Here is a 23,227-nt window from a genome sequence, read left to right as displayed (position 1 = left end):
ATAGAATATACACTCTCATTGTTGAGCTTCTGTCACTGAGAATAATTACTGAGATTCACTGGTGATGATACATGTATCAGTATGGCTGTACCACAGTTTGTTTATCCATTCACTTGTTGATAAACATTTGAGTTGTTTCTAGTTTTTGGTTGTTACATATAAAACTGCCATGAGCATTTGTGTACAAATCTTTGTATGAACATATGCTTTCATTTCTCTCAGATAAATATCTAAGAAGGAAAAGACGCAATCATGATAGGCTTATGTTTAACTTGTTAGGAAACTGTGTAAAACCGTCTTACATTCCTACCAGCAGTATATGAAAGTTCTGGTTCCTCCACATTGTCACCAGCACATCAGTCTTTTTAATTTTAGCCATTCTAAAATTAGCCATTCTATGTAATGGTATCTCATCGTGGTTTGAATTTGCATTTCCCTAGTGACTAAGGGTGTTGAACATTTTTTTCATGTTCTTATATAAAGTGTTTGCTCAAATATTTTGCCAAGTTTTAATTGAGTTGTGTTTGTTTTGTTATTACTGCATTTTGATAGTGGTTAAGTATGTATTCTGAACGCAAGTCCTTTGTCAGAAATATGCTTTGCACCTATTTTCTTCAGATCAGTGACTTGTCTTTTCATTCTCTTAACAGCATCTTCCAAAGAGCACAAATTAACATTTTGACAAAGTCCAGTTTTTCAGTTATGCTATTACTGTTTTATCAAAGAAATCTTTGCATAATAACTTAAGGTGACAAAGATTTCCTCCTGTGCTTCTACTTTTATAGTTTTGGGTTTTTCATTCATCTGTAATTCATTTTGAATTATATCCTAGTGGATGTGAAGTAGTTATCTCATTGTAGTTTTGATTCGTGTTTCCCTATTGGCTAATAATGTTGAGCCATCTTCTCATGTGTTTATAGGCCATTCTTAATCTTTTTAGAAAAATGTCTAGTTAGATCTTTTGCCCATTGTGTTATTTATCCTTTTGATACTGAGTGATAAGAGTTCTTTACATATTCTAGACACAGACCCCTATCAGGTATATGATTTACAAATATTTTCTCCCATTCTGTAATTGTCTTTTCACTTTCTCAGTGATATCCTTTGCAGTACAAAAGTTTTTAATTTTAATGAAGTCCAATTTATTTATTTTGTCTTTGCTCTTTTGGTGTCATATCTAACAAATCATTGCCTAAAAGCCACAGAGATTTATACTTAGATTTTCTAAGAGCTTTATGTTTTTAACTCTTACATTTAGATCTCTGACCCACTTGGAGTTAATTTTTGAATATAGTGTGAGGTAGGAGCCCAGTTTCATTCTTTTACATGTGAATATCCAGTTGTCCTAGCACCATTTATTGAAAAGACTTCTTTCTGCATTGAATTACCTTTCCACCTTGTTGAAATCAATTAATGTGGTTTATATCTGGACCCTAAATTCTATTGATCTATATGTCTATGCCTGTACTAGTACCACACTATCTAGAAGGAAGTTTTGAAATGGGGAAGTGTGAGTCCTCCAGTTTCGCTCTTCTTTCTCTAGACTGTTTTGGCTATCCTGGGTTCCTTGAATTTCTATGTGAATTCTAGGATTAGCTTGTCAATTTCTGTAAAGTCAGCTGGATTCTGAAGAGGATCATGTTGAATCTGTAAATCAATTTGGAGAATATTGCTGTCTTAATAACATTAGGTCTTCCCATCCATGAGCATAGGTGTCTTTCCATTTATTTAAATCTTCTTTAATTTCTTTCAACAATGTTTTGTAGTTTTCAGAACACAAGTCTTATACTTGTTAAAATTATTCCTGAATATTTTATTCTTTTTGGTATATATCAGATTGTTTTCTTAATTTCATTTTCAAATTTTCAGTGCTGGTATATAGAAATACAGTTGATTTTTATGTATTGATCTTGTATCCTGCAAACTGACTAAACTTATTTATTAGTTATAATAGATTTTTAGTGAATTCCTTAAGATTTTCTATATACAAGATCATATCATGTGCAATCTTTTCCAATCTAGATGTCATTTTATTTCATTTTCTTGCATAACTGCCCTGGCTAGAACCTGTTCCAGTACTGTGTTAAAAAGAAGTGATGAGAGCAGACATCCTTGTCTTATTCCTGATCTTAGAGGGAAGCATGTAGTCTTTCACCATTAAATGTGAAGTTAGCTGTGTGTTAGCTTTTTTGTATCTGCCCTTTATCAGGTCGAGGAAGTTTCCTTATATTCTTAGTTTGTTAAGTAGTTTTATCAGAGGTGCAGGATTTTATCAAATGCTTTTTCTTTGTCTATTGACATGATTGTGCGGGGTCTGTCCTTTATTGATATGGTATATTAAATTAATTGACTTTTAGATGGTAAACCAATCTTGCATTTCTGTGATAAATCTCCCTTGGTCATGTTATATAATACTTTTTATGTGTTGATGGATTCAGAGTACTAAAGTTTGATTGAGGATTTTTGTGTCTCTATCATTAAGGAATATTGGTATCTAGTTTTCTTTTGATGTCTTTATATGATTTTGGTATCAAAGTAATACTGGTCTTATAGAATGCTTTGGAAAGTGTGTTTTATTTTTTGGAACAATTTGTGAAGAATTGATATTAATTCTTACAAATGGTTGGTAGAATCCGCTATTGAAGACATCTGTGCCTGGACTTTTCTTTGTGGGTAGTCTTTGATTATTAATTTGGTCTCATAGGTCTGTTAATATTTACTATTTCTTCCTAAGTCAGATTCAGTGGTTTGTGTCTTTATATTTTAAAGGGATTTAAATAATTTGAAACTTATATCCATGTTGTTAACATTTCTACTTTCTTCATGCTTTGTATAGATTCATATTTCCATCTGGTATTATTTTACTTCTGCCTAAAGGACTTGTAGTGCAGGTCTGATGGTGATGAATTCTTTTAGCTTTTTAATGTCGAAAGAATTACTGGCCTTTGTTCTTGACAGATACTTTTTGTGTGTACAGAATTGTAGGTTGACATATTTTTCCTTTCAGTTCTTTAAAGATAATGCTCCACTCCCTTTGCTTCTTGTATGTGGTGTGTGTTTTTTTTCTGGCCACTTTCAGGATTTTCTCTTTATCATAGAATTTGAGCAATTTGATTATCGTGTGCCTGGCTTTAGTTTTCTTTATGGCTTTTGTGTTTGGTAATCGTTGAGCTTCTTGGATCTGTGTTAATAGTTTTCATCAAATTTGGAAAACTTTCAGTTTTATTTCTTTAAATATTTCTCCTCACCCCCCTCTCACTTCTTTAGAGACTCTAATTACATATATACTAGACTGCTTGAAGCTGTCACACAGCTTTCTGGGTGCTCTGTTAATGCTTTTCATTCTCTTTTCCTTCTGTATTTTGCATAATTTCTATTACAGTGTCTTCAAGTTGTTAATATTTTGCACTGAAATATCTACCACTAATTCCATTCAATGTATTTTTCATCTCAGACACTGAAGTTTTTATCTCCTAAAGTTCAGTTTGGATGTTTTTATGTCCTTTGTGTCTCTGTTTAGTTTTTTGAACATGAATATCTTTTTAAATACAGTTGCAACCATTTTAATATCCTTTTCTCTTTTTTATAATGCTTATTTATTTTGAGAGAGAGAGCAAGCTTGTGCACGAGCAGGGGAGGGGCAGATTGGAAGCAGGCTTCATATCAGCACAGAGCCTGATGCAGGGGCTCAATCCCATGACTGGGAGATTATGACCAGAGCTGAAACCTACTAGAGTTTTAGTAATAATAATGACTCTATTATTGTCAATTTCTGTAATAATAATAACTCTATTATTGTCAATAGAGTTGGACACTCAACCAACTGAGCCACCCAGGTGCTCCCTAACGTTCTTTTCTATGAATTCTGGCATCCGTCATTTTTTGTTTGTTTGGTTGGTTTTTTTAAATTATTTATTTATTTAATTTACATCCAAATTAGTTACCATATAGTGCAATAATGATTTCAGGAGTAGAATCCAGTGATTCATCCCCTACATATAACACCCAGTGCTCATCCCAGCAAGTGTCCTCCCTAATGCCCCTTGCCCATTTAGCCCATCCCGCCACCCCAAATCCCTCCAGCAACCCTCAGTTAGTTCTCTTCATGTAAGAGTCTCTCGTGTTTGGGCTGCCTGGGTGGCCCAGTTGGTTCAGCTTCCGACTTCAGCTCAGGTCATGATCTCGTAGTTCATGAGTTCAAACCCCGTATCAGGCTCTGTGGTGACAGCTCAGAGCTTGGAGCCTGCTTCGAATTCTGTCTCTCCCTCTCTCTCTGCCCCTCCTCACATTCTGTCTCTCTGTCTCACAAAAATAAATAAACATTAAAAAAAAAAAAGCGTCTCTTATGTTTTGTCCCCCCCCCCACCCTGTTTTTATATTATTTTTGCTTCTCTTCCCTTATGTTCATCTGTTTTGTATCTTAAATTCCACATATGAGTTAAGTCATATGATACGTGTTTTTCTCTAATTTTGCTTGGCATAATACACTCTAGTTCCATCCACTTTGTTGCAAATGGCAAGATTTCTTTCTTTTTGATTGCTGAGTAATACTTCATTGTATATATGTACCACATCTTCTTTATCTAGTCATCTATCGGTGGACATTTGGGCTCTTTCCATACTTTGATTATTGTCAGTAGCGCTGCTATAAACATTGGGGTAGCATCTGTCAGTTCTAAAACATTTTCAATCATTGATTATTCTCATTATGGGTTATATTTTTTTTTTCTGTGTATGCCTGATCATTTTTGTTTGGATGTCAGACATTGTGAATTTTATTTTGCTGGGTGCTAGATATTTTTATATTCCTATAAATATTTTTGAGGCTTGTTGTGCAGTTACTTGAAAACAATTTGATCCTTTCAGGTCTTGCTTTTAAGATTTGTTAGGCAAGACCAGAGCCATGTTTAGTCTAGAGTTAGTTTTTTCCCATGACTGAGGCAAGACCTTTTTGAGTACTCTACCCAATGTCCCATGTATTTTGAGGTTTTCCAGTCTGTCTGGTGGGAACATGCACATTATTCCTGGCCCAGTATGAATGCTGAGATCTGTGTCCTCTAATTTTTTTTTTTTTTAGCTTCAGTTAGTTTCTTTTATATGCCTGCACTGGTCAGTGCTCTGCTGAATATCCAAAGGGTGTCCTCCTCAGATCTCTGGAGTTCTCTCTTTGTGAAACTCTCTCTTCTGGTACTATATCCTTTCACGCTAGCAGCCTTGGTCTTCTCAGCTTGTTGGCTCCCTCTCGTCAACTCAACAAGTCAACTGGTCCCTGCTTAGAGGGGACTCCCTGTGTTATGACCTGGAAACTAATGCAGTAAGCTGGGCAATCGTTTATTTTTTGTTTCTCCAAGGATCACTGCCCTTTGTTACCCAGTGTTCAATATCTTGAAAAACATTGTTTTATATTGGGAGGGGCGGGTTCTGGATTTTATTGGTTGATTTTTTATTGTCCCAAGTACAAGAGTAAATCTGTCCTTGTTGTTTCATCTAGGAAGTCTCTTTAATGTGTTTTTAAAGAATAAGAATTGATGGCTCCTAAGGTTTCTTTTTAACCCTGAGATTTTTTATTTTGTATTACATATTTTGAACAGCTCATTTTCCTATCTCCATAGTGTCCATTCTCTCCTCACAACATTTAACTGTTTGCTGTTTGTTCATAGAAGGTTGCTTGGGATTAACTCTGGGTTATGAATGAACCTTGTTTATGATATAAACACATAGAATGAGGGCAATCAAGCTGTAACAGCCGAAAAATGGATGTTTTCTCCAACATACTTAACATATTTAAAGTTTTTATAATCTAGTTGAGAGTTTGGCTAAAGAGTTTCCTTCACAGACTAGGCATGTAAGACTTTAATTTGGTATCTTTTATTTTTAACCACAGAGCTATGCAAATAACATTTATATTCTAAAGTAATTACAGCAACTTTTCTTTCATTTCAACTGTAAGAGATTTAACTGTAAATAGGCATGTAAGATATCTCAAAACCTGTATTTTGCTTGAAGGGGGGAAAGACCTTGGTTTTTAATTTTTTTTTTCAACGTTTATTTATTTTTGGGACAGAGAGAGACAGAGCATGAACGGGGGAGGGGCAGAGAGAGAGGGAGACACAGAATCGGAAACAGGCTCCAGGCTCTGAGCCATCAGCCCATAGCCTGACGCGGGGCTCGAACTCACGGACCGCGAGATCGTGACCTGGCTGAAGTCGGACGCCCAACCGACTGCGCCACCCAGGCGCCCCAAGACCTTGGTTTTTTAATGCTACCATGTAATAGTTTTATAGAACCTTTATTTAAACCTTTCATTTCTGCATTTATTGTTCTTAGCCAAAATGAAGATAATATCAACATTATTTTATTTTTGTTTTATTATTATTATTATTTTTAATTTACATCCACATTTTTTAGCATATAGTGCAATAATGATTTCAGGAGTAGAATCCAGTGATTCATCCCCTACATATAACACCCAGTGCTCATCCCAACAAGTGTCCTCCCTAATGCCCCTTGCCCATTTAGCTCATCCCCTCACCCAGAATCCCTCCAGCAACCCTCAGTTTGTTCTCTGTATTTAAGAGTCTCTTAGGTTTTGTCCCCCTCCCTGTTTTTATATTATTTTTGCTTCCCTTCCCTTATGTTCATCTGTTTTGTATCTTAAATTCCACATGTGCATGAAGTCCTATGATATTTGTCTTTCTGTGACTGACTAATATCATTTAGCATACATGATACACTCTAGTTCCATCTACATTGTTGCAAATGGCAACATTTCATTCTTTTTGATTGCCGACTGATACTCCATTGTGTGTGTGTGTGTGTGTGTGTGTGTGTGTGTGTGTACACACATACATACATACATACATACATATACACACCACATCTTTATCCATTCATCAGTCAGTGCACATTTACTTTCTCCATACTTTGGCTATAATTAATCAACATTATTTTAAAAGTTGGCATAGGAAATGTATAAAAATACTTTTTTAATCAGTATTGTCCAGGGTTTTTGGACCACAACCGTCTTATAAATATATTTTATGTGGAGATCTCATACATATACATAATTGTAATAAAAAACTTACTGCTATATGTGGTATACACTGATAGTTCCTGTTCAATTTCAGTGAAAAGTAAACCTTTAGAAGTGACCCTTGTAATGGATCACATCTCACAGTTTCAAATACAATGCTATATAAAGAAGAAAGCTATGAGGTACCATATTAATAAAAGGTAGACATACTTCGACTACATGCTTTTAGTTCTATTAATCAAATTTCATTTCAAAACAGTTTGGGTATACTATATTTAGTTAAATCATGTCTGGTGTTTTTGCAGCATCTTTGCCACAAGCATTTTTCCTGCATAGCTAATTGGCCATAAAGCAACTTCACCATAAAAGATAAAATCATGAAAAATAAAAAAGGGGCATTTATTAAAAAGGACATAGTGAAAAATGAAAAATGAATAACAAAATTTTAAAAACTATTGTAAAATACAAAATATTTGAATATATTTAAAATGTGTGTAGATTTATGGCAGTATTGTGCAAATAACTGATTTTATTTTGTGAATTGTACCTAAACACTTGTCTTCAAAGTCTTTTTTTCATAGTATTACACTTTTTTTTTTTTTTTTGCTTGTTGATCCATGTCCGTGTTCAGCATTGCACTTTATTTTTTCATGAAAAATTTTTCCTTCATTAAAGAGAGGCATCAGTTTCCAAATACTAGGATACATATTTGTAACTTAGCTTTGTATTGTATTGTGAAATCCTTCTACACTGTTGTTGGTTTTTGTCATATTGTCAGATGTCCATTGATAGACATTCCAAAGTTCTGTGGGAAGGGTGGTTTCAAAATTCCACCACTGGATAGAATATTATGGGGGCTAAGATTTATATAATATAAAAATGGGAGTACTACCGTCAATGGAGAAATGAAACCAAGCTGTCATCTAGTTGATAAAACCAAGAAACTGTCAGCCAGTTATTTTTTTTAATCTTTGATAGCAAAATTGCCTTATGACCTTATTAGTTATTCAGCAAAAATGCTTGTGGGAAAGATGCTTATAGCAAAACTACCTAGAATGTGTTAAATATGTCTAACTTTATTAATAACTTATGTAAGATTGTGGCTCTACATTTTCAGTTTTAGTCTTTTCCCTAATAAGCAGGCTAGTAATAACTTATAAGTAGTTAAAAGAGATACCTCTGAATTTTATCTTTTAAGTAATGACATTCAAGCTAAGAACTATGGTTTTGAGAGGTGGTAAAGTCCTAGAACTAATAATTAGCTTTGCATCCTTATTTTTTAATTAGATACCTTTCTTAAAATAATTTTTTTAATGTTTATTTATTTATTATAGAGAGAGGGAGAGCACAAGCAGGGGAGGCGGAGAGAGGGAGACACAGAATCTGAAGCAGGCTCCAGTCTCCAAGCTGTCTGCACAGAGCCTGACGCAGGGCTTGAACTCATAAACTATAAGGTCATGACCTGAGCTGAAGTCAGACTTTCAACTGACTGAGCCACCCAGGCACCCCTAGATACTTTTATTTATACCAAGTTTTTTTCCCGTTTTTTCTACATCACTTAAAATAAGATTTATAATCAATAAAAGAGATGCCGTCATAGTAAAACTTCCTAGTAGTAAATTAAAATTTTCATGATACTTGGTTATCATTTGGTTAACGGAAGTAATAAATGGCTAAGGGTGATTACCATTATTTGTGGTCTACTGGCCATAAGAAGTTTGAATCTATCCTACATTTTTATACAGATATGTTCCACACACATACACACATATACAACAACAACAACAAAACCACAACACACATTGCAAAATTTTCCACAGAAGGCATCCAGGCTTTCCCTACTCACTAAGAAAGTGACTAGGACTGATGTTCCCTGGTGATCTTCCATAGGGTCTGCTGCACCGGTAGAAACCATCTTTATAAAAAGTCTGCTGGAGTATCACATATCCTTCTTGACAAATACTTTGTTAAAATAAAAGTTCTCTCTGCAGCAGGGACCTCCCCTGCCTCCAGTCTCCTAAATTTAACCTTCTCTATTTATAGAATGAAGAATCTTTAGTTTAAATAGAAATACAGACTCACACAACTGGTTGTGGTATGAACAGAGCATGTGATTTTGTAAATTTATAAATTGTTTCTGAATTTTTTTCCTCATAGGTAAACATTAAAATGGTCATTCTGTTTTGTTTTGTGCTTTGAGTTTTTGTTGTTTTTGTTGTTTTTAAAATAGACTCTAAACCTTTCCAGACTTGTAGGAAATCTGTTGCTGTGTAATACAGTGGAAAGAATTATGTGATCTAATGTCCAAATACTCTATGGGAGGACTTTGGATGTAAAAATATTTCTTAACGTGTCTTCCAGATGTCTGTGACCTTTTGGAATTGTCCCTCCCCTCCACCCCTCACTTAATTTTAAGGCTTTAATATTGGTTGAGTTCATCCATTGAAATTTAATAAAACAGAATGCTTGAACTGAATAAACTGGAAGAAAATATATCTCTCTAGTAAGCCATTACCAACATAACGGAAACAATTTATGGAAACTCAGTTCCCAAATGGTGATATGCTCTAGGTGGGAAATGGGGTATTAATCTAAATATTATGTTAATAAGTTATAAATTATATAATTTTCAAGTAATTAGAAACATTAGTGTCTATGTAACAATAACTATGCTAAACATAATTTTAATGTTTCTTTGATTCAGGTTATGGATGTGTAGACATTCTGGTTAAAAGTATTACATATGGCATTTTAGTGTTATATAAGGTATTTTTCTTAATCCTTTCTCCCAGCATTTACTGAATATTCTACATTGTTATTAGCACTTCTTATGGTGTTCTACATATAGTAGTCACATAGCTAAGTTTACTGAAACTACCAACAATTTGATATGTTTAAGGAAACAAAATTCTGATTGATTCTGATCTGTTTCTTTCAGAAAAATCACCACACATATAATGGAATTTTATCTGATTCTGTAGATCAGATTTCTTTATTCTGGATGTCATGGTAACAATACAGGAAGTATGCACTATTTTTCATTTCTGCAAGCAGCCTTCACTGCTGACGGAAGAAAGTTTTTAAGCTATAGCAGAGTTCATTTTGGTACCTTTAATGGAAATCCTGATTTTGTTTTTAATTTGTGATAACCTTTTTCTAAAGGAATGAACAACCAAAGAACTTATCTCATTTGGCAAGTCCACATGAATAAGAATGCCTAGAAGAGGATTGATTCTTCAGACCCGGACCCACTGGCTGCTGTTGGGTCTTGCTTTACTCTGCAGTTTGGTATTATTTTTATACCTTCTGGAATGCGCCCCCCAGACTGATGGAAATGCACCTCTTCCTGGTGTTATTGGGGAAAACTATGGTAAAGAGTATTACCAGGCCCTCCTACAGGAGCAAGAAGAACATTATCAAACCAGGGCTACCAGTCTGAAACGCCAAATTGCCCAACTAAAACAAGAATTACAAGAAATGAGTGAGAAGATGAGATCATTGCAAGAGAGAAAGAATGTAGGGGCTAATGGCATAGGCTATCAAGGCAACAAAGAACAAACACCTAGTGATCTTTTAGAGTTTCTTCATTCCCAAATTGACAAAGCTGAAGTTAGCATAGGAGCCAAATTACCTAGTGAGTATGGAGTCATTCCTTTTGAAAGTTTTACCTTAATGAAAGTATTCCAGTTGGAAATGGGTCTCACTCGCCATCCTGAGGAAAAGCCAGTTAGAAAAGACAAGCGAGATGAATTGGTAGAAGTTATTGAAGCTGGCTTAGAGGTTATTAATAATCCTGATGAAGATGATGAACAGGAAGAGGAGGACAGTCCCCTTGGAGAGAAAATGATATTTAATGAAAATGACTTCATAGAAGGTAATGTGAAAAATGTGCTCATACATAGTTGTTCGTATGACAAAATGCTATTATTCTATGTTGGAAATATAAGTCATTATCTACAGTAGTGGAACATTTAATTTTTTACCTACTTTATTCCACCAAGAATTTGAAGTGGCTTTTTTTTTTTAAGTTTATTTATTTTTGAGAGACAGGGAGCAAATGGAGGGAGGGGCAGAGAGAGAGGGAGAGAGAATCCCAAGGAGGGATTCTGTCAGTACAGAGCCTGACGTGGGACTCAGTCTCACAAACCCTGAGATCATGACCTGAGCCAAAACCAAGAGTTGAATGCTTAACCAACTGAGCCACCCAGGTGCCCTGAAGTGGCTTTTTAAAAAAAGTTATATTGTGATCATAATAAAAGAATAAGGACCAGGGAAATAGAATATTTCTAAGATTATGTAGAGGAGTACTAGTCAAGTTAAAGGGCTCTTAGGGCTATGTGTGTACATGTATGTATTTGCATTCCTCTCTTATCTGGTCGTGATATTCCTTTTTATATTTTTTTAAATGTATGAACTAAAGTTAATGATTTGAAAACTATTTGGTAAAGAAAAGAAAAAAACCCTAATTTAGTAGATTGGTAGTTATTCTGTATTTTAGGAGGAAGAGAAGCACATGTCAGAACATCAAGGAGGCATACATAATTTTGAAAAGCATATTTGGCTTTTGGAAAAGTAAAGAAATAACCTGTTTTGCTAATACAGACTGCAGAGAGGGGATGGCATTTATACATACCAAAATGGGGTATGACTCAAAAGTTGAGGAGCACTTCTATAAATTTAAGACATTTGCTGATGGATAGAAACAGGAATAATTACAGATTCCTACCCATTTCCAACTTTATATCTCCTGCTAGATGTTTAATTACAAACTTAAAAACCATTTTGGATATAAATCTTTCTTAAAAGTTCTCTTGGGGCGCCTGGGTGGCTCAGTTGGTTGAGCATCCGACTTCAGCTCAGGCCATGATCTCACAGTCTGTGAGTTCGAGCCCCGCATCGGGCTCTCTGCTGACATCTCGGAGCCTGGAGCCTGCTTTGGATTCTGTGTCTCCCTCTCTCTCTGCCCCTCCCCTGCTCATGCTCTGTCTCTCTCTGTCTCAAAAATAAAAACATTAAAAAATTAAAAAAAAAAAAGTTCTCTTTGCTTGATTCTGTGAACAGTATACCGTATGTAGTTTCTTTGACCCTGAATCATCATGGATAGTACTTGCTATACTACAATATGGTAGCACCTTGAGACCTTTGGAGGGCTTGTGCTTTTCTGTGGCATTGCAGCTATCTTTTCATTGTAGTCACTTCTTTTTTTCTGCTGTCACTTACTGCAATTTTGGATGGGTTGTTTCTCTCAAAACTCTTCTAATTTTTCTGCAAGCTCAGTTTTTGTCTTTTCACCATATTTGTAGTTTATGGCAGAATTGAAAGCTGCTGAGGAAATAATTCACTAAAATGCAAAATGTCTTCACATTTGCCTAAAAGAAAGGAAGCTATGTCAGTTTTATATTCTACAACCTCTGTTTATCTTATAACTCTTTGGAATCTTTCACTGACAGAGTTTTCTCTGTATGGAACATATTTTTTTCCCCACTTTTCCTCCACTCTGTTACTCCTCTTGCCAATAAATAAATAAATAAGTAAGTAAGTAAGTAAGTAAGTCCTATTCCTCTTCCAGACTTTAACTTAGATGTCACTTCGCTTAGAAGTCATCTCCAACCTACAAGTCTAAGATATCAGTGCTTCCTGTGTCCTCCTGTTACCTCTACCCATGTCTCCTCTCATAGCACTTATCACAGTATTTGGCATTGCCCATTTCCTAATTTGTAGTTCCTCTTAGACTGTAAGCCTCAGGAGGGAGTGGAATTGGTCTGTCTTGTTCATTGTTTTATTCCCAGATATTGGCTGACTCACACATCTATAGGTCTTACCTCTCTCTTGAATGTCACACTTAAAAATCCGATTGCCCGATAGACTTCCAGACTTTTCTCCTGGAGGCATCTCACAACACCATGTTTAAATCTGTACTAATTTTTCTTTGACTTCACTCTCTTCAGGGAGAGAGAGAAAGAGAGTGTGTGTGTGTGTGTGTGTGTGTGTGTGTGTGCGCGCAGAGTAAGGTATATATCACTGTATTGTTTTTACTTATTTTTGTCTTCCTCACTAGACTAACCCTTTATCAAAACCAGGACCACATAGCCCTCTTTGTACTACCAATGAATGACACGAAGGTATTCCATTTATTTTCATTGAACCGAACTGAGCAATAGAAGTTTTGACTCTCAGGTCTAGAATTTAATACTGCTAGAAGTAATTTATTTTTATCATAAGATTACTATGTTGATAGGCTCTACTATTTAAAAAAAGTTATATGTAAAAAGGGGCAGTTGTGACTTGAAGCATATTTATGGATTGAATAATAATAGAGCAGTGAACATTTTTTTTAACCTCTCCTTTTAAAGAAAGAATTGTTTACAACTGTACAATGGGGTAAATATTTTCACAAAATGATTAAAAACCCTGCAGTCTACTGTTGTACTCTTGATCTTTGAGTAAAATCAGTATTCACATTGAATTTGTAAACTTTGACATAGAGACATCTTTATCCCTAACTCTTTCCTTTAGGTTATTATCGCACCGAGAGAGATAAGGGCACACAGTATGAACTCTTTTTTAAGAAAGCAGACCTTATGGAATATAGACATGTGACCCTCTTCCGCCCTTTTGGACCTCTCATGAAAGTGAAGAGCGAGATGATTGACATTACTAGATCAATTATTAATATCATTGTGCCACTTGCTGAAAGAACTGAAGCCTTTGCGCAGTTTATGCAGAACTTCAGGTAACTCTCAGGGTGTCATGATTTGACTAAGCATTTGTAAAAAATCACATTTCATACAGATTTACTTAATTCATCTTCATTGAGTGTGATTACTTAGAATTATAGAGTAATTTTGTAGGCTTTGGGAATTTTAATTTTTGCTATTCTCTTTTTTTTTTAAGCATGTATAATATAGTGTGTTATTGACAGTTTGAACTTTGAAATAAATTGAGAGTGACAACTATTGGAAACTACATTTGATGACCTTTATAATTGTGTGTGAATTCACTTTAGGGCAAGTTGAATCTTTAAAAATAACTTTATTAAGGTATAAATTACATAAATAAAACCCACATATTTTAAGTAGAAGTTTCATGAGTTTTGACAAATCTATACACTCATAATTGCCTTCACAATCACGATATAGGACAATGCTATTTCCCCAGAAGATTCCCTTGAGAACAATTTGAATTTTAAAATTGAAATGAATTTCGGAAATACAAACATTCAACTAAAAATGGGAGACAGTTATTCCATCTTGAGAAGCAGAGAGTTTAATAATTTTTAAAAACTTTTTTGTCATTAAATTTGGATATTTTAAAATGCTAAAGTGTTAAAAAAAATTAGTAAGTATGTTATTAGGGTAGCTAGCTGGGGAAAGTTTGCTTTTTTGTTTTAATTTAACCTTTGCCATGTTTTTAATATTCTAATATGCTAGTTTTAATGCTTTATAATCCCATCTTTATTCTCATATTGAAATCATTGGACTTAAAAATTAGTTAATGCTGTTCTGTAGCAAAATATATAGAAATCATGCTTCCAATGAGTTTTACCTGTTTGGAATAGCTCACTTGAGATCTGATTTCCTAAAGCATTTTTTACTGCCCTTCTTGGAATTGCTTTCAGATGCTACATTATTCTTTACAGTAAGTAACATCAGTCATGGCAAATATTTATTCCTTAATGATAGCTTTAATTTCTGGAATTAGCCAGTCTGAAGACAAAATAACTCTTGACCAACAACTTGAATATTTATTTGTTTATGAACTGATTAGACTTCTTTCCTTGAATAGCTTGTATTTGCTTCTGAAGGCAATACCAAAGCAAATGTTTCAAAAAGATTTTGAAATATGGCAACTTCTATGGGCCTCAAAGGGTTGTATTCATGTGCATATGTTGTTATGCGTTTGCTGTGACTTCTTTAATAATTCAACGATATTGCCGCTTTTATATTTACTTAAAGTTTCTGCAGTTTCATTCTAAATGAGTAATGCCTCATTCATTTTGTTAAAGCTTCATGTGATGGCTTTCTGAATGAGTAGTGCCTTATATATTTTCTTGAATGAACTTTATTTTTCAATTCTGTTAGGGATGTGTGTATTCATCAGGACAAGAGAATTCATCTCACAGTGGTGTATTTTGGTAAAGAAGGACTATCTAAAGTCAAGTCTATCCTAGAATCTGTCACAAGGTTGGTGAGCCATGTCCACATTGAAGTCCTTGATATGTAACATTAGAAGAATGAGAATTTCAGATATTTAATTAGTTAATTTTAAATAGCTGCTATTTAAAAGTTGGCTGGGCACATGACTGGTGGTGATAATAAGTTCCTCATTTCAGCCCTCAATTCACTCACGCAACTCTAAATAATATGTCTTCCCTGCCCTCTTGACAGATAGCCTAGCATGATCTGGGCCCTCTCACTCTGTGGCCCACCTACCTTCTATTTATTTGCCTCCATTTATTACTTCTTCCTTCCCTTGTGTTGGACTCTTCTCCTTTTTCTAAATCTAATCCCTTCACTTTAGTATTATCTCCTGAGCTTTCTCTCACTTGTCACCTTTTCTTTCCTTCCATTTCCCCAAGTTCATTCTTCTTGTCCTGCAAATGATGCTTAGGTCTCCCCTGTCATTAAGACACCACCACCTGACTCTATAATACTCATCAGCTACTAGTAGGTTTCTGTCCTTTCTGGCTAAACCTCATAGAACAATAATTCTCTAATTAGGCAACTCATACAGTACCTGGCACATAGTAGGTACTCAGAGGTTTGAATGAATGAATTTGTAATTCCTTAGTACTCCATTATTAATTCTACAGCTCTTCTGCCTTTTCATCTCTAAGTTATGAGCCCAAAGTTATGACCTAGCTGCCAAATTCAAACTTTTCTGTGTTATCCTCTTTGATCGCTTTTTTATATTTGATGCCTAACCACCCAGTAGTTCCTTCTTGACACTTTCCTCTGATGTTTGTAAAATGTAAATATTTTGTAAATATAAATGTATTACAGTGTAAGGTATTAGGTTGATTGTCTTGTCCGCTGCCAACTCTGTATCCTTTTACTTGCTTCTTTACCTTTCTGCTAGTTGTGGCCATTCCCTAAGAGTCCAGATTTGGCCGGCCATTCCTCTCGAACCGTTCAACTAACATTCATTGAATCCCACCGACTATGTTCCAGGTACACCGCTCGCTCGGGAGTCTGACTGGGGTGGTTGGAGTAGGACGGGCACAGAGGAAGGACTTGGAGTCCCTACCCCAAAGGGACTCTCACAGCACATGAATAAAAAACAAACATTGTCTCCTACTTCACACTAGCTATTCTTCTCCCGATGGCCCTCTTTCAGTTTAGACCAAGACCATTCTCATGATCCCCTGGGCTTAATGTCTGAGAGCTAGCATCTTTCACTCATTCTTTACCTCTAATAAGTTCTTGCTTACTACACAGGACCTCTTCTCTGTTCTTTCTTGCTGCTGCCACCACCTAACCCAGGTTTCCCCTCCCTTCATTTCTTCCCTGCTTACCATTTTCAGGTCACCTACTAAGTGCCAAGCACTTCTATTGGTATTACGGAAGTTGTCCCTGCTTTAATCAAGACTCCTCTGTGGCACATGATGGAAACCTATCTTAAACTTAGGGAATACTTAAGGAAACTGGGAATGTTATGAAAGAATTTTGGATAGCTCCCAAACTAAGGGGATTATTACCAAATTTGGGGGAAAAAAACAAAACAGCTTTGATATCTTAGGGACTGGAACCAGAGACTTGAATACCATGAAAATTCTCTTGTTATCTTCTTGTCTGTTTTTCTCTGCATGTTGATTTCATTCTCCTATTGCAGATTGGCTTCTTCCACATGTGAGGTATATGGCTGTTGGCGGCTTTGGGCTCACATCTTCTCAGCTTTGCCATCAGAGAGGAAAGAGCTTTCTCCCAGATCCAGTTGAGAAAAGCCCAGGGAAGGAGTTTTGCCCACTCATGAGGGGTGGGGGTATTGTGATTGGCCCAGCTTGAGTCTGGTCCCCGCCCCTAGGAAGTTACTGTGGTTGGGGTGTTCTATGATTAGTTCCTCTGCTGGGTGCTGGGAGTGTGAGGTGGTAATCAGCAGTTTTCCCAAAAGAAAGGAGAGATTTGTATCCCATGAGGAGGATGTTGTGGGCATTCAGAGCATGTGGAGTCCACTCCATACACTATTTGAGCCTTTGCTTCTATCTCTCCATTCCCCATTCTATACTGTTACAAAAATTATCTTCCTAAAATGTCCCTTTTTTGAGCCAGCTGTACCCTAGCACAGCACTTCTCCCAACTTTAACATCAGAGCGACCTGGAATGATCTGTCTCAAGAGAGACACAGATGTTCATTGTCACCTCTAGTATCTGATTCAGAGGTCTGGGGTGTAGCCCAGACCCACCCAGGAAGGGTTTCTAATACTTTCCCAGGGAGGCTAATGCTGTGGGTGTGGGGACTTCATTGTGAGAACCACGGCCCTGGCAGAAAAACTCCTCCTTGCCTCAAGGACACTGACCAGGTCCTTTAACTTCTCACAGAAGGCACTCACTCCTCAGTCGGACCCTTTTCTGGTCTTCTCTCATTGTTCCCATTTTAGGATCCCTTTGTTCCAATCTGATTTGTCTGATCCCTGTTCTCTAAAATGCTTTCTACTCTCATCTCTTTACCTTTGAGAATAATTAATTGGAATAACCTCTAAACTCACTACTGAATTCAGGATTTTAATCAAGGCATAAGTTAAATTCTGCTTCTAACATCATCTCTAACTACTCTCAGACAAAAGCAATCTTTTTGCTCAGAACTGCTGTTCATTCATTCATTCAGCAAATATTTATTGAACCCTACTCTTTGAGGAGGTGCACTGTATCCATAGTAACAAACAAAACAAAGTCCCTGCTCTCATGGAGTTTATATTCCAGTGTGGGAAGACACACGAATAAACATGTCTGGTGGTACTGAGTAAAGCAAAGCCAGGCAGGGCGGTAAATATTGAAGAAAGAGAGGGAAGTCAGAGCAACTTCACATATGGTGTGAGGGGGACTCCTCTGATAAGGAGACGTGTGAGCAAAGATCTGAAAAACTCTAGAGCAAGAGTACTCTTTGCATGTACCATTTACATGGAATGCATTATTTATTACCAAATATTAATGGCCATTTTTCCATGTGTATGTTTCTTATCTGCCCAATAAGTTTTTAACATCCTGAAGGTCAGTGGCCCCTCAACAGTTTTTAAGCTCACACCACCAGCACACTGCCTCAAATGTGGGCATTTAGTGAGTATCTGTCTCTGATGATGATCATACATGTGAAGCTGAAGATTTCCTTTCCCTGTATGAATGTAGAACCAAGTAAAAAAATAGAGCGTAAAACATATTGCGTAAGTTTTGTTGAAAGAAGAGAGTTGTTAAGCTTTAAATGGGACTTATCCTTTGTTGTATATGTTTTCCTCCTAGTGAGTCTAATTTTCACAATTATACTTTGATCCCACTGAATGAAGAATTTAATCGTGGACAAGGACTAAATGTGGGTGCCCAAGCTTGGGACAAGGGAGAGGTCTTGATGTTTTTCTGTGATGTTGATATATATTTCTCAGCCGAATTCCTTAACAGCTGCCGGTTAAATGCTGAGCCAGGTGCGTAAAATGTTGGTAGATGAACTGAGTGTAGAAATTTAGCGCAGTGTCAGCATGTCCCACATTTGGAATCAAGTTAATTATGTTTTCTTAAAGGTATATTAGGCATACTTTAACTAGAATATTAAGTAGAAAAGTGAAAATTTGCCCTTCTGAAGTTCATACCCTTCTTCTCTTGTGGCCAAATTCTGTTGCCAACAATTGAATCCAGATAAGCAAAGGCCTTAAAATTGACAAGGAGGAAGCAGCACTTCTCAGAAAAAGAGCCAAGCAGACAATGTGGAGATGTGTGAGAGTCAGTAGCACTGTGCCTCAGGCAGGTGGTGCCAACACAAAGACACACGTGCAGGTCCAGATACAGATGGTACTTGGTGTCCTTGCTATGTGTATGGGGATGATTTAGATGATTCACTATTCTTTGCCTATGTTGTAGATATTTTTTGAAAATGTATGGGCAGATGACATTTTTATAAATCAAATCTTTTTTTTTTTTTTTTTTTTGAGAGAGAGAGAGAAAGCACGCAAACAGGGGAGAGAGGCAGAGAAGAGAGAGAGAGAGAGAATGAATCTTAAGCAGGCTTCACGTGGAGCCCAACACAGGGCTCAATCCATGACCCTGGGATCATGACCTGAGCCAAAATCAAGAGTTGGACACTCAAACAACTGAGCTACCCAGGCACCCCCAGATGTTTTTTTTTTTTTTGATGTTTGTTTATTTTTGAAAGACAGAGTGCAAGCGGGGGAGGGGCAGAGAGAGAGGGAGACACGGAATTTGAAGCAGGCTCCAGGCTCTGAGCTGTCACCACAGAGCCTGATGTGGGGCTTGAACTCATGAACTATGAGAAAGACTCTTAACCCACTGAGCCACCCAGGCATCCCTGGGCACCCCCAAATCTTATTTTAAATGTGAAAAGGAAGTTTTCTGTACTAAAAAATCTCATAGTAAATTTTTTTTGTAGAACTGTTCATATCATGAAAATTATTACTTATTATTTTCATGAGGGATGATTGTCAGGAACTCTTTGAGAACCTAGTGAATAAATGAGGGTTAGGTTTACTTTTGTGACACCAGTCAACATGAAGTTCACAATGTGGAAGTAGAAGGAAACATGTTTGCTCAACGTGAAAGATATATTTTTATGTCTAGAAATAGATTGGCCTCGGGGCGCCTGGGTGGCGCAGTCGGTTAAGCGTCCGACTTCAGCCAGGTCACGATCTTGCGGTCCGTGAGTTCGAGCCCCGCGTCGGGCTCTGGGCTGATGGCTCAGAGCCTGGAGCCTGTTTCCGATTCTGTGTCTCCCTCTCTCTCTGCCCCTCCCCCGTTCATGCTCTGTCTCTCTCTGTCCCAAAAATGAATAAACGTTGAAAAAAAAAATTAAAAAAAAAAAAAAAAAGAAATAGATTGGCCTCTGAGAATTGACCTCCCCATTCCTAAGTGAGTTTTAACAAAAGTGAGATGAGCATCTAGTTGGGATCTTGCAATAAAAAGCCTACCACATTGCCACAGGTACTTGATAGTTACTGAGCACTTCATATTATCACAACTGACTGAGGCCAGTCTTTATTGGGGGGAAGATGGGCTAGTCTTTAGCTTCCCTTTAGTGCTATCAATTTGAATACTAATGACAAAGGCTTCTGCAGCAGCTATTAGATCAGGTAATTTTAACTCTTCCCAGCTTTTACAAATCTTATTCAAATCCATCTACAGTTCTATATTTTAATTCTGTACATATCTGTTCATTGTATAATATTCTTTGGATTTACTGTTTCAATGATTTGTTTTGAAGGATGGCTTTAACAGAAGTTTCTAAGTTCTTGGTGATTGTCAAAGGTTAACCTACATCTATCCCTACTAATTAGATGAAATGATGAGTAATAAATAGCTTACCTAATGAATAGCTGAGAGAACACCTTTGTGTATCTTTCTAAAATCAAAGAGAATAAATGTGTAGAACACCCTTTAGTCTATTTTTTAGTCTATTTTAGCTTATAATTTCATAGCCTGGCCTACTGATGTGTCATCATTATTTCGTCAAATCTAGCATGCTGTTTGGTAGCCTGAAAATTGATAAAATACAATATTGATAAAGTCATATGACTGAAGAAAGACTTTAATAAAATGTTGATAATGCAGTACTGATGAGCCTTTTCATTTTATGACTTGTGTGATGTAATCATATAATTTAATTTATAGGTAAGAAGGTGTTTTACCCTGTGGTGTTCAGTCTTTACAACCCTGCCATTGTTTATGCCAGTCAGGATGTACCACCGCCTGTGGAGCAGCAGCTGGTAAGATTCACTGTCAGGAAAGGCCACAAAGATCTTGCTAGATTCCTTTATATTTGTTTCACAAGTAGAAAAGAAAGTTTCCATAAAAAACTGTAGTTATTATAAACATATTTTCATTGTCTCTTTTACACCCCCCACGATAAGATGGTTTCACGTTTATTGTTTTAGAATTAAGTACCATTCTAGACGGGGAAAGAAAAATTTAGGACACAGAGAAAACAATGTTCTAGAATATGAAAATTTTAGTCATTTCTGCCAACATATTTTCAGTAATACTAAATAAATTTTAGGGACGCCTGGATGGTTCAGCCTGCTTCAGTTTCTGTGTCTCCCTCTCTCTCTGCCCCTCCCCAACTCATGCTCGCTCGCTCTCTCAAAAATATTAAAAAATTTTTAATAAAAGAAAAATAAATAAATTTTAACTTTAAAAACCTTATTAACTAAGGGCACCTGGGTGGCTCAGTTGGTTAAGCATCCAACTTTAGCTCAGGTCATGATATCATGGTTTGTGGGTTTGAGTTCCGCATTGGGCTCTGCGCTGACAGCTCAGAGCCTGGAGCCTGCTTTGGATTCTGTGTCTCCCTCTCTCTCTCTGCTCCTCCCCTGCTGGCACTCTGTCTCTCTCTCAGAAATAAGTAAACAGTAAAAAAACAATTTTTTTAAATTAAAAGAAACCTTATTAACTAGAAATTAAAACTAAATAAGAAGGAATAATATTCTGTGGGCAATTACGTAGAAAATCATGGTGTGGAAATGCCACATATTATTAGAACTTTTAGTTCTTGATAGAGTTAATATACTTTTTTTTTTTAATAAACTTCTATGTTGGAATAATTTAGATTTACAGAAAAGTTTGAAAGGTAATATAGAGCCTTCCTATACTTCGCCCGGTTTCCCTAAGGTTAATATCTATATAAGTGATGATCAAAATTAGAACTTAACATTGGTAAGTACTGCTAACTACACTATAGATTAGGATTCCATTACTTCTTCTACTAACATCCTTTTTCTGTTCTAGGTTCCAGACCAGGATACTATATTGCACTTAGCCTAATCTTTTATTGTTAATATTAAATAAAAATGGAAGCAAACTAAGAAGTCAATTAAGATGTTAAAAAATGAAAAATAACTCTGAGGAAAGAAAGATAAAGGCAGAAATTAATGAACCAAAAATAATAGTTTCACTAATATATAGGACCTTAATCTTTATGTGCAAAAAAAATTTTTTTTCTATTTTTTTTTTTTTAAGTTTTATTTATTTTTGAGAGAAACAGACAGAATGTGAGCAGGGGAGGAACAGAGAGAGGGAGACACAGAATCCGAAGCAGGCTCCAGACTCTAGGCTGTCAGCACAGAGCCCAGTGCGGGGTTTGAACCCACGAACCGTGAGATCATGACTTGAGCCAAAGTCGGACGCTTAACCGACTGAGCCACCCAGGCGCCCCATGCTAAAGAAAATATTTTAATCAACGTGGACAGATTTGGGGTAAACAGAAAAACACATCATTGGAAATTAGAATAAGAAAACATTGAGAGAAATCGTTTTTATGTGGTAACTTTAAAAAAAATCTAGATAAAAGATTTGAGCATTTATAAACTATTAACATGAGCAAAGTTTTTGTTAATGCTTTATGAATAAAAAAGATGGAAGCTCTGAAAAGACCAAGAACCACTTAAAAAATTAGAACAGTTATCAAAAAATTATCCTGCAGGTGCATAGGTATAATGTTTTACTGGTGAGTTTTTCCAAAAAAGAACAGTTAGTACCATATGATCTACTTAATAAATTTTATGAAGCCAACATTCTCTTCAGAGGAACACCTGGCAAGGCGTTTATATACACATACCCTGTACCTTATCTGTAGGCTAGTGTTACTGAGGAATATAGAAACAGATGGGATCAAAATGACAAACAAAGCACCCACATTTGCCTTATCTGACACCCTAAATTCTTTGTAAAAGTGAATTACTAAAAACAAAAAGGTATATTAGCACTACTCACTGGTAGATCCATATTTTGAGAAATTTCTGTAAGATGGCAGTAGTTGGCATAGGATCAGTAGTGGAGAGAAGAATCTGGAACGTGTTCAGGAGAACACAAGATGGGGCTGCTTTGCATCCTCTGAGCTCATAGAAGGCAGAGAGTAGTGAAGTATGTATTCTCTGGCCATGTGCTCAGCAACAGGCATCCTAGGCATTGGACTGTAGCCTGCAGCAGGGTATGTAGTTCTGGAGCAAGAGAGGCAGAGCAGGGTTTGGGGAATATTGAGTTG

At 36.3% G+C, this 23,227-nt stretch overlaps 1 protein-coding gene across 11 annotated transcripts in view; it reads left to right on the top strand.

Annotated features, from left to right (window-relative positions):
* The window catches only part of CSGALNACT2 (chondroitin sulfate N-acetylgalactosaminyltransferase 2), a 47,004-nt gene that overhangs the window by 8,224 nt on the left and 15,553 nt on the right, over window positions 1–23,227 (top strand). For 3 of the 11 annotated variants that reach the window (XM_045438144.1, XM_045438149.1, XM_045438141.1), the window contains exons 2-6: window positions 9,972–10,907; window positions 13,550–13,766; window positions 15,115–15,216; window positions 18,487–18,665; window positions 20,860–20,954. In XM_045438144.1, coding sequence (XP_045294100.1) covers window positions 10,247–10,907; window positions 13,550–13,766; window positions 15,115–15,216; window positions 18,487–18,665; window positions 20,860–20,954 — 1,254 coding nt within the window. In that variant the 5' untranslated portion in view covers window positions 9,972–10,246. Of the gene's footprint in view, window positions 1–9,971; window positions 10,908–13,549; window positions 13,767–15,114; window positions 15,217–16,111; window positions 16,204–16,864; window positions 16,887–18,486; window positions 18,668–20,859; window positions 20,955–23,227 lie in introns of those variants that run through there. The other 8 variants (XM_045438139.1, XM_045438142.1, XM_045438143.1 and 5 more) reach the window with 6 other exon arrangements.

This window comes from Leopardus geoffroyi, chromosome D2 (assembly GCF_018350155.1).
Source record: "Leopardus geoffroyi isolate Oge1 chromosome D2, O.geoffroyi_Oge1_pat1.0, whole genome shotgun sequence".
Lineage (NCBI taxonomy): Eukaryota > Metazoa > Chordata > Mammalia > Carnivora > Felidae > Leopardus > Leopardus geoffroyi.
This window is presented reverse-complemented; position numbering and strand designations above follow the sequence as displayed.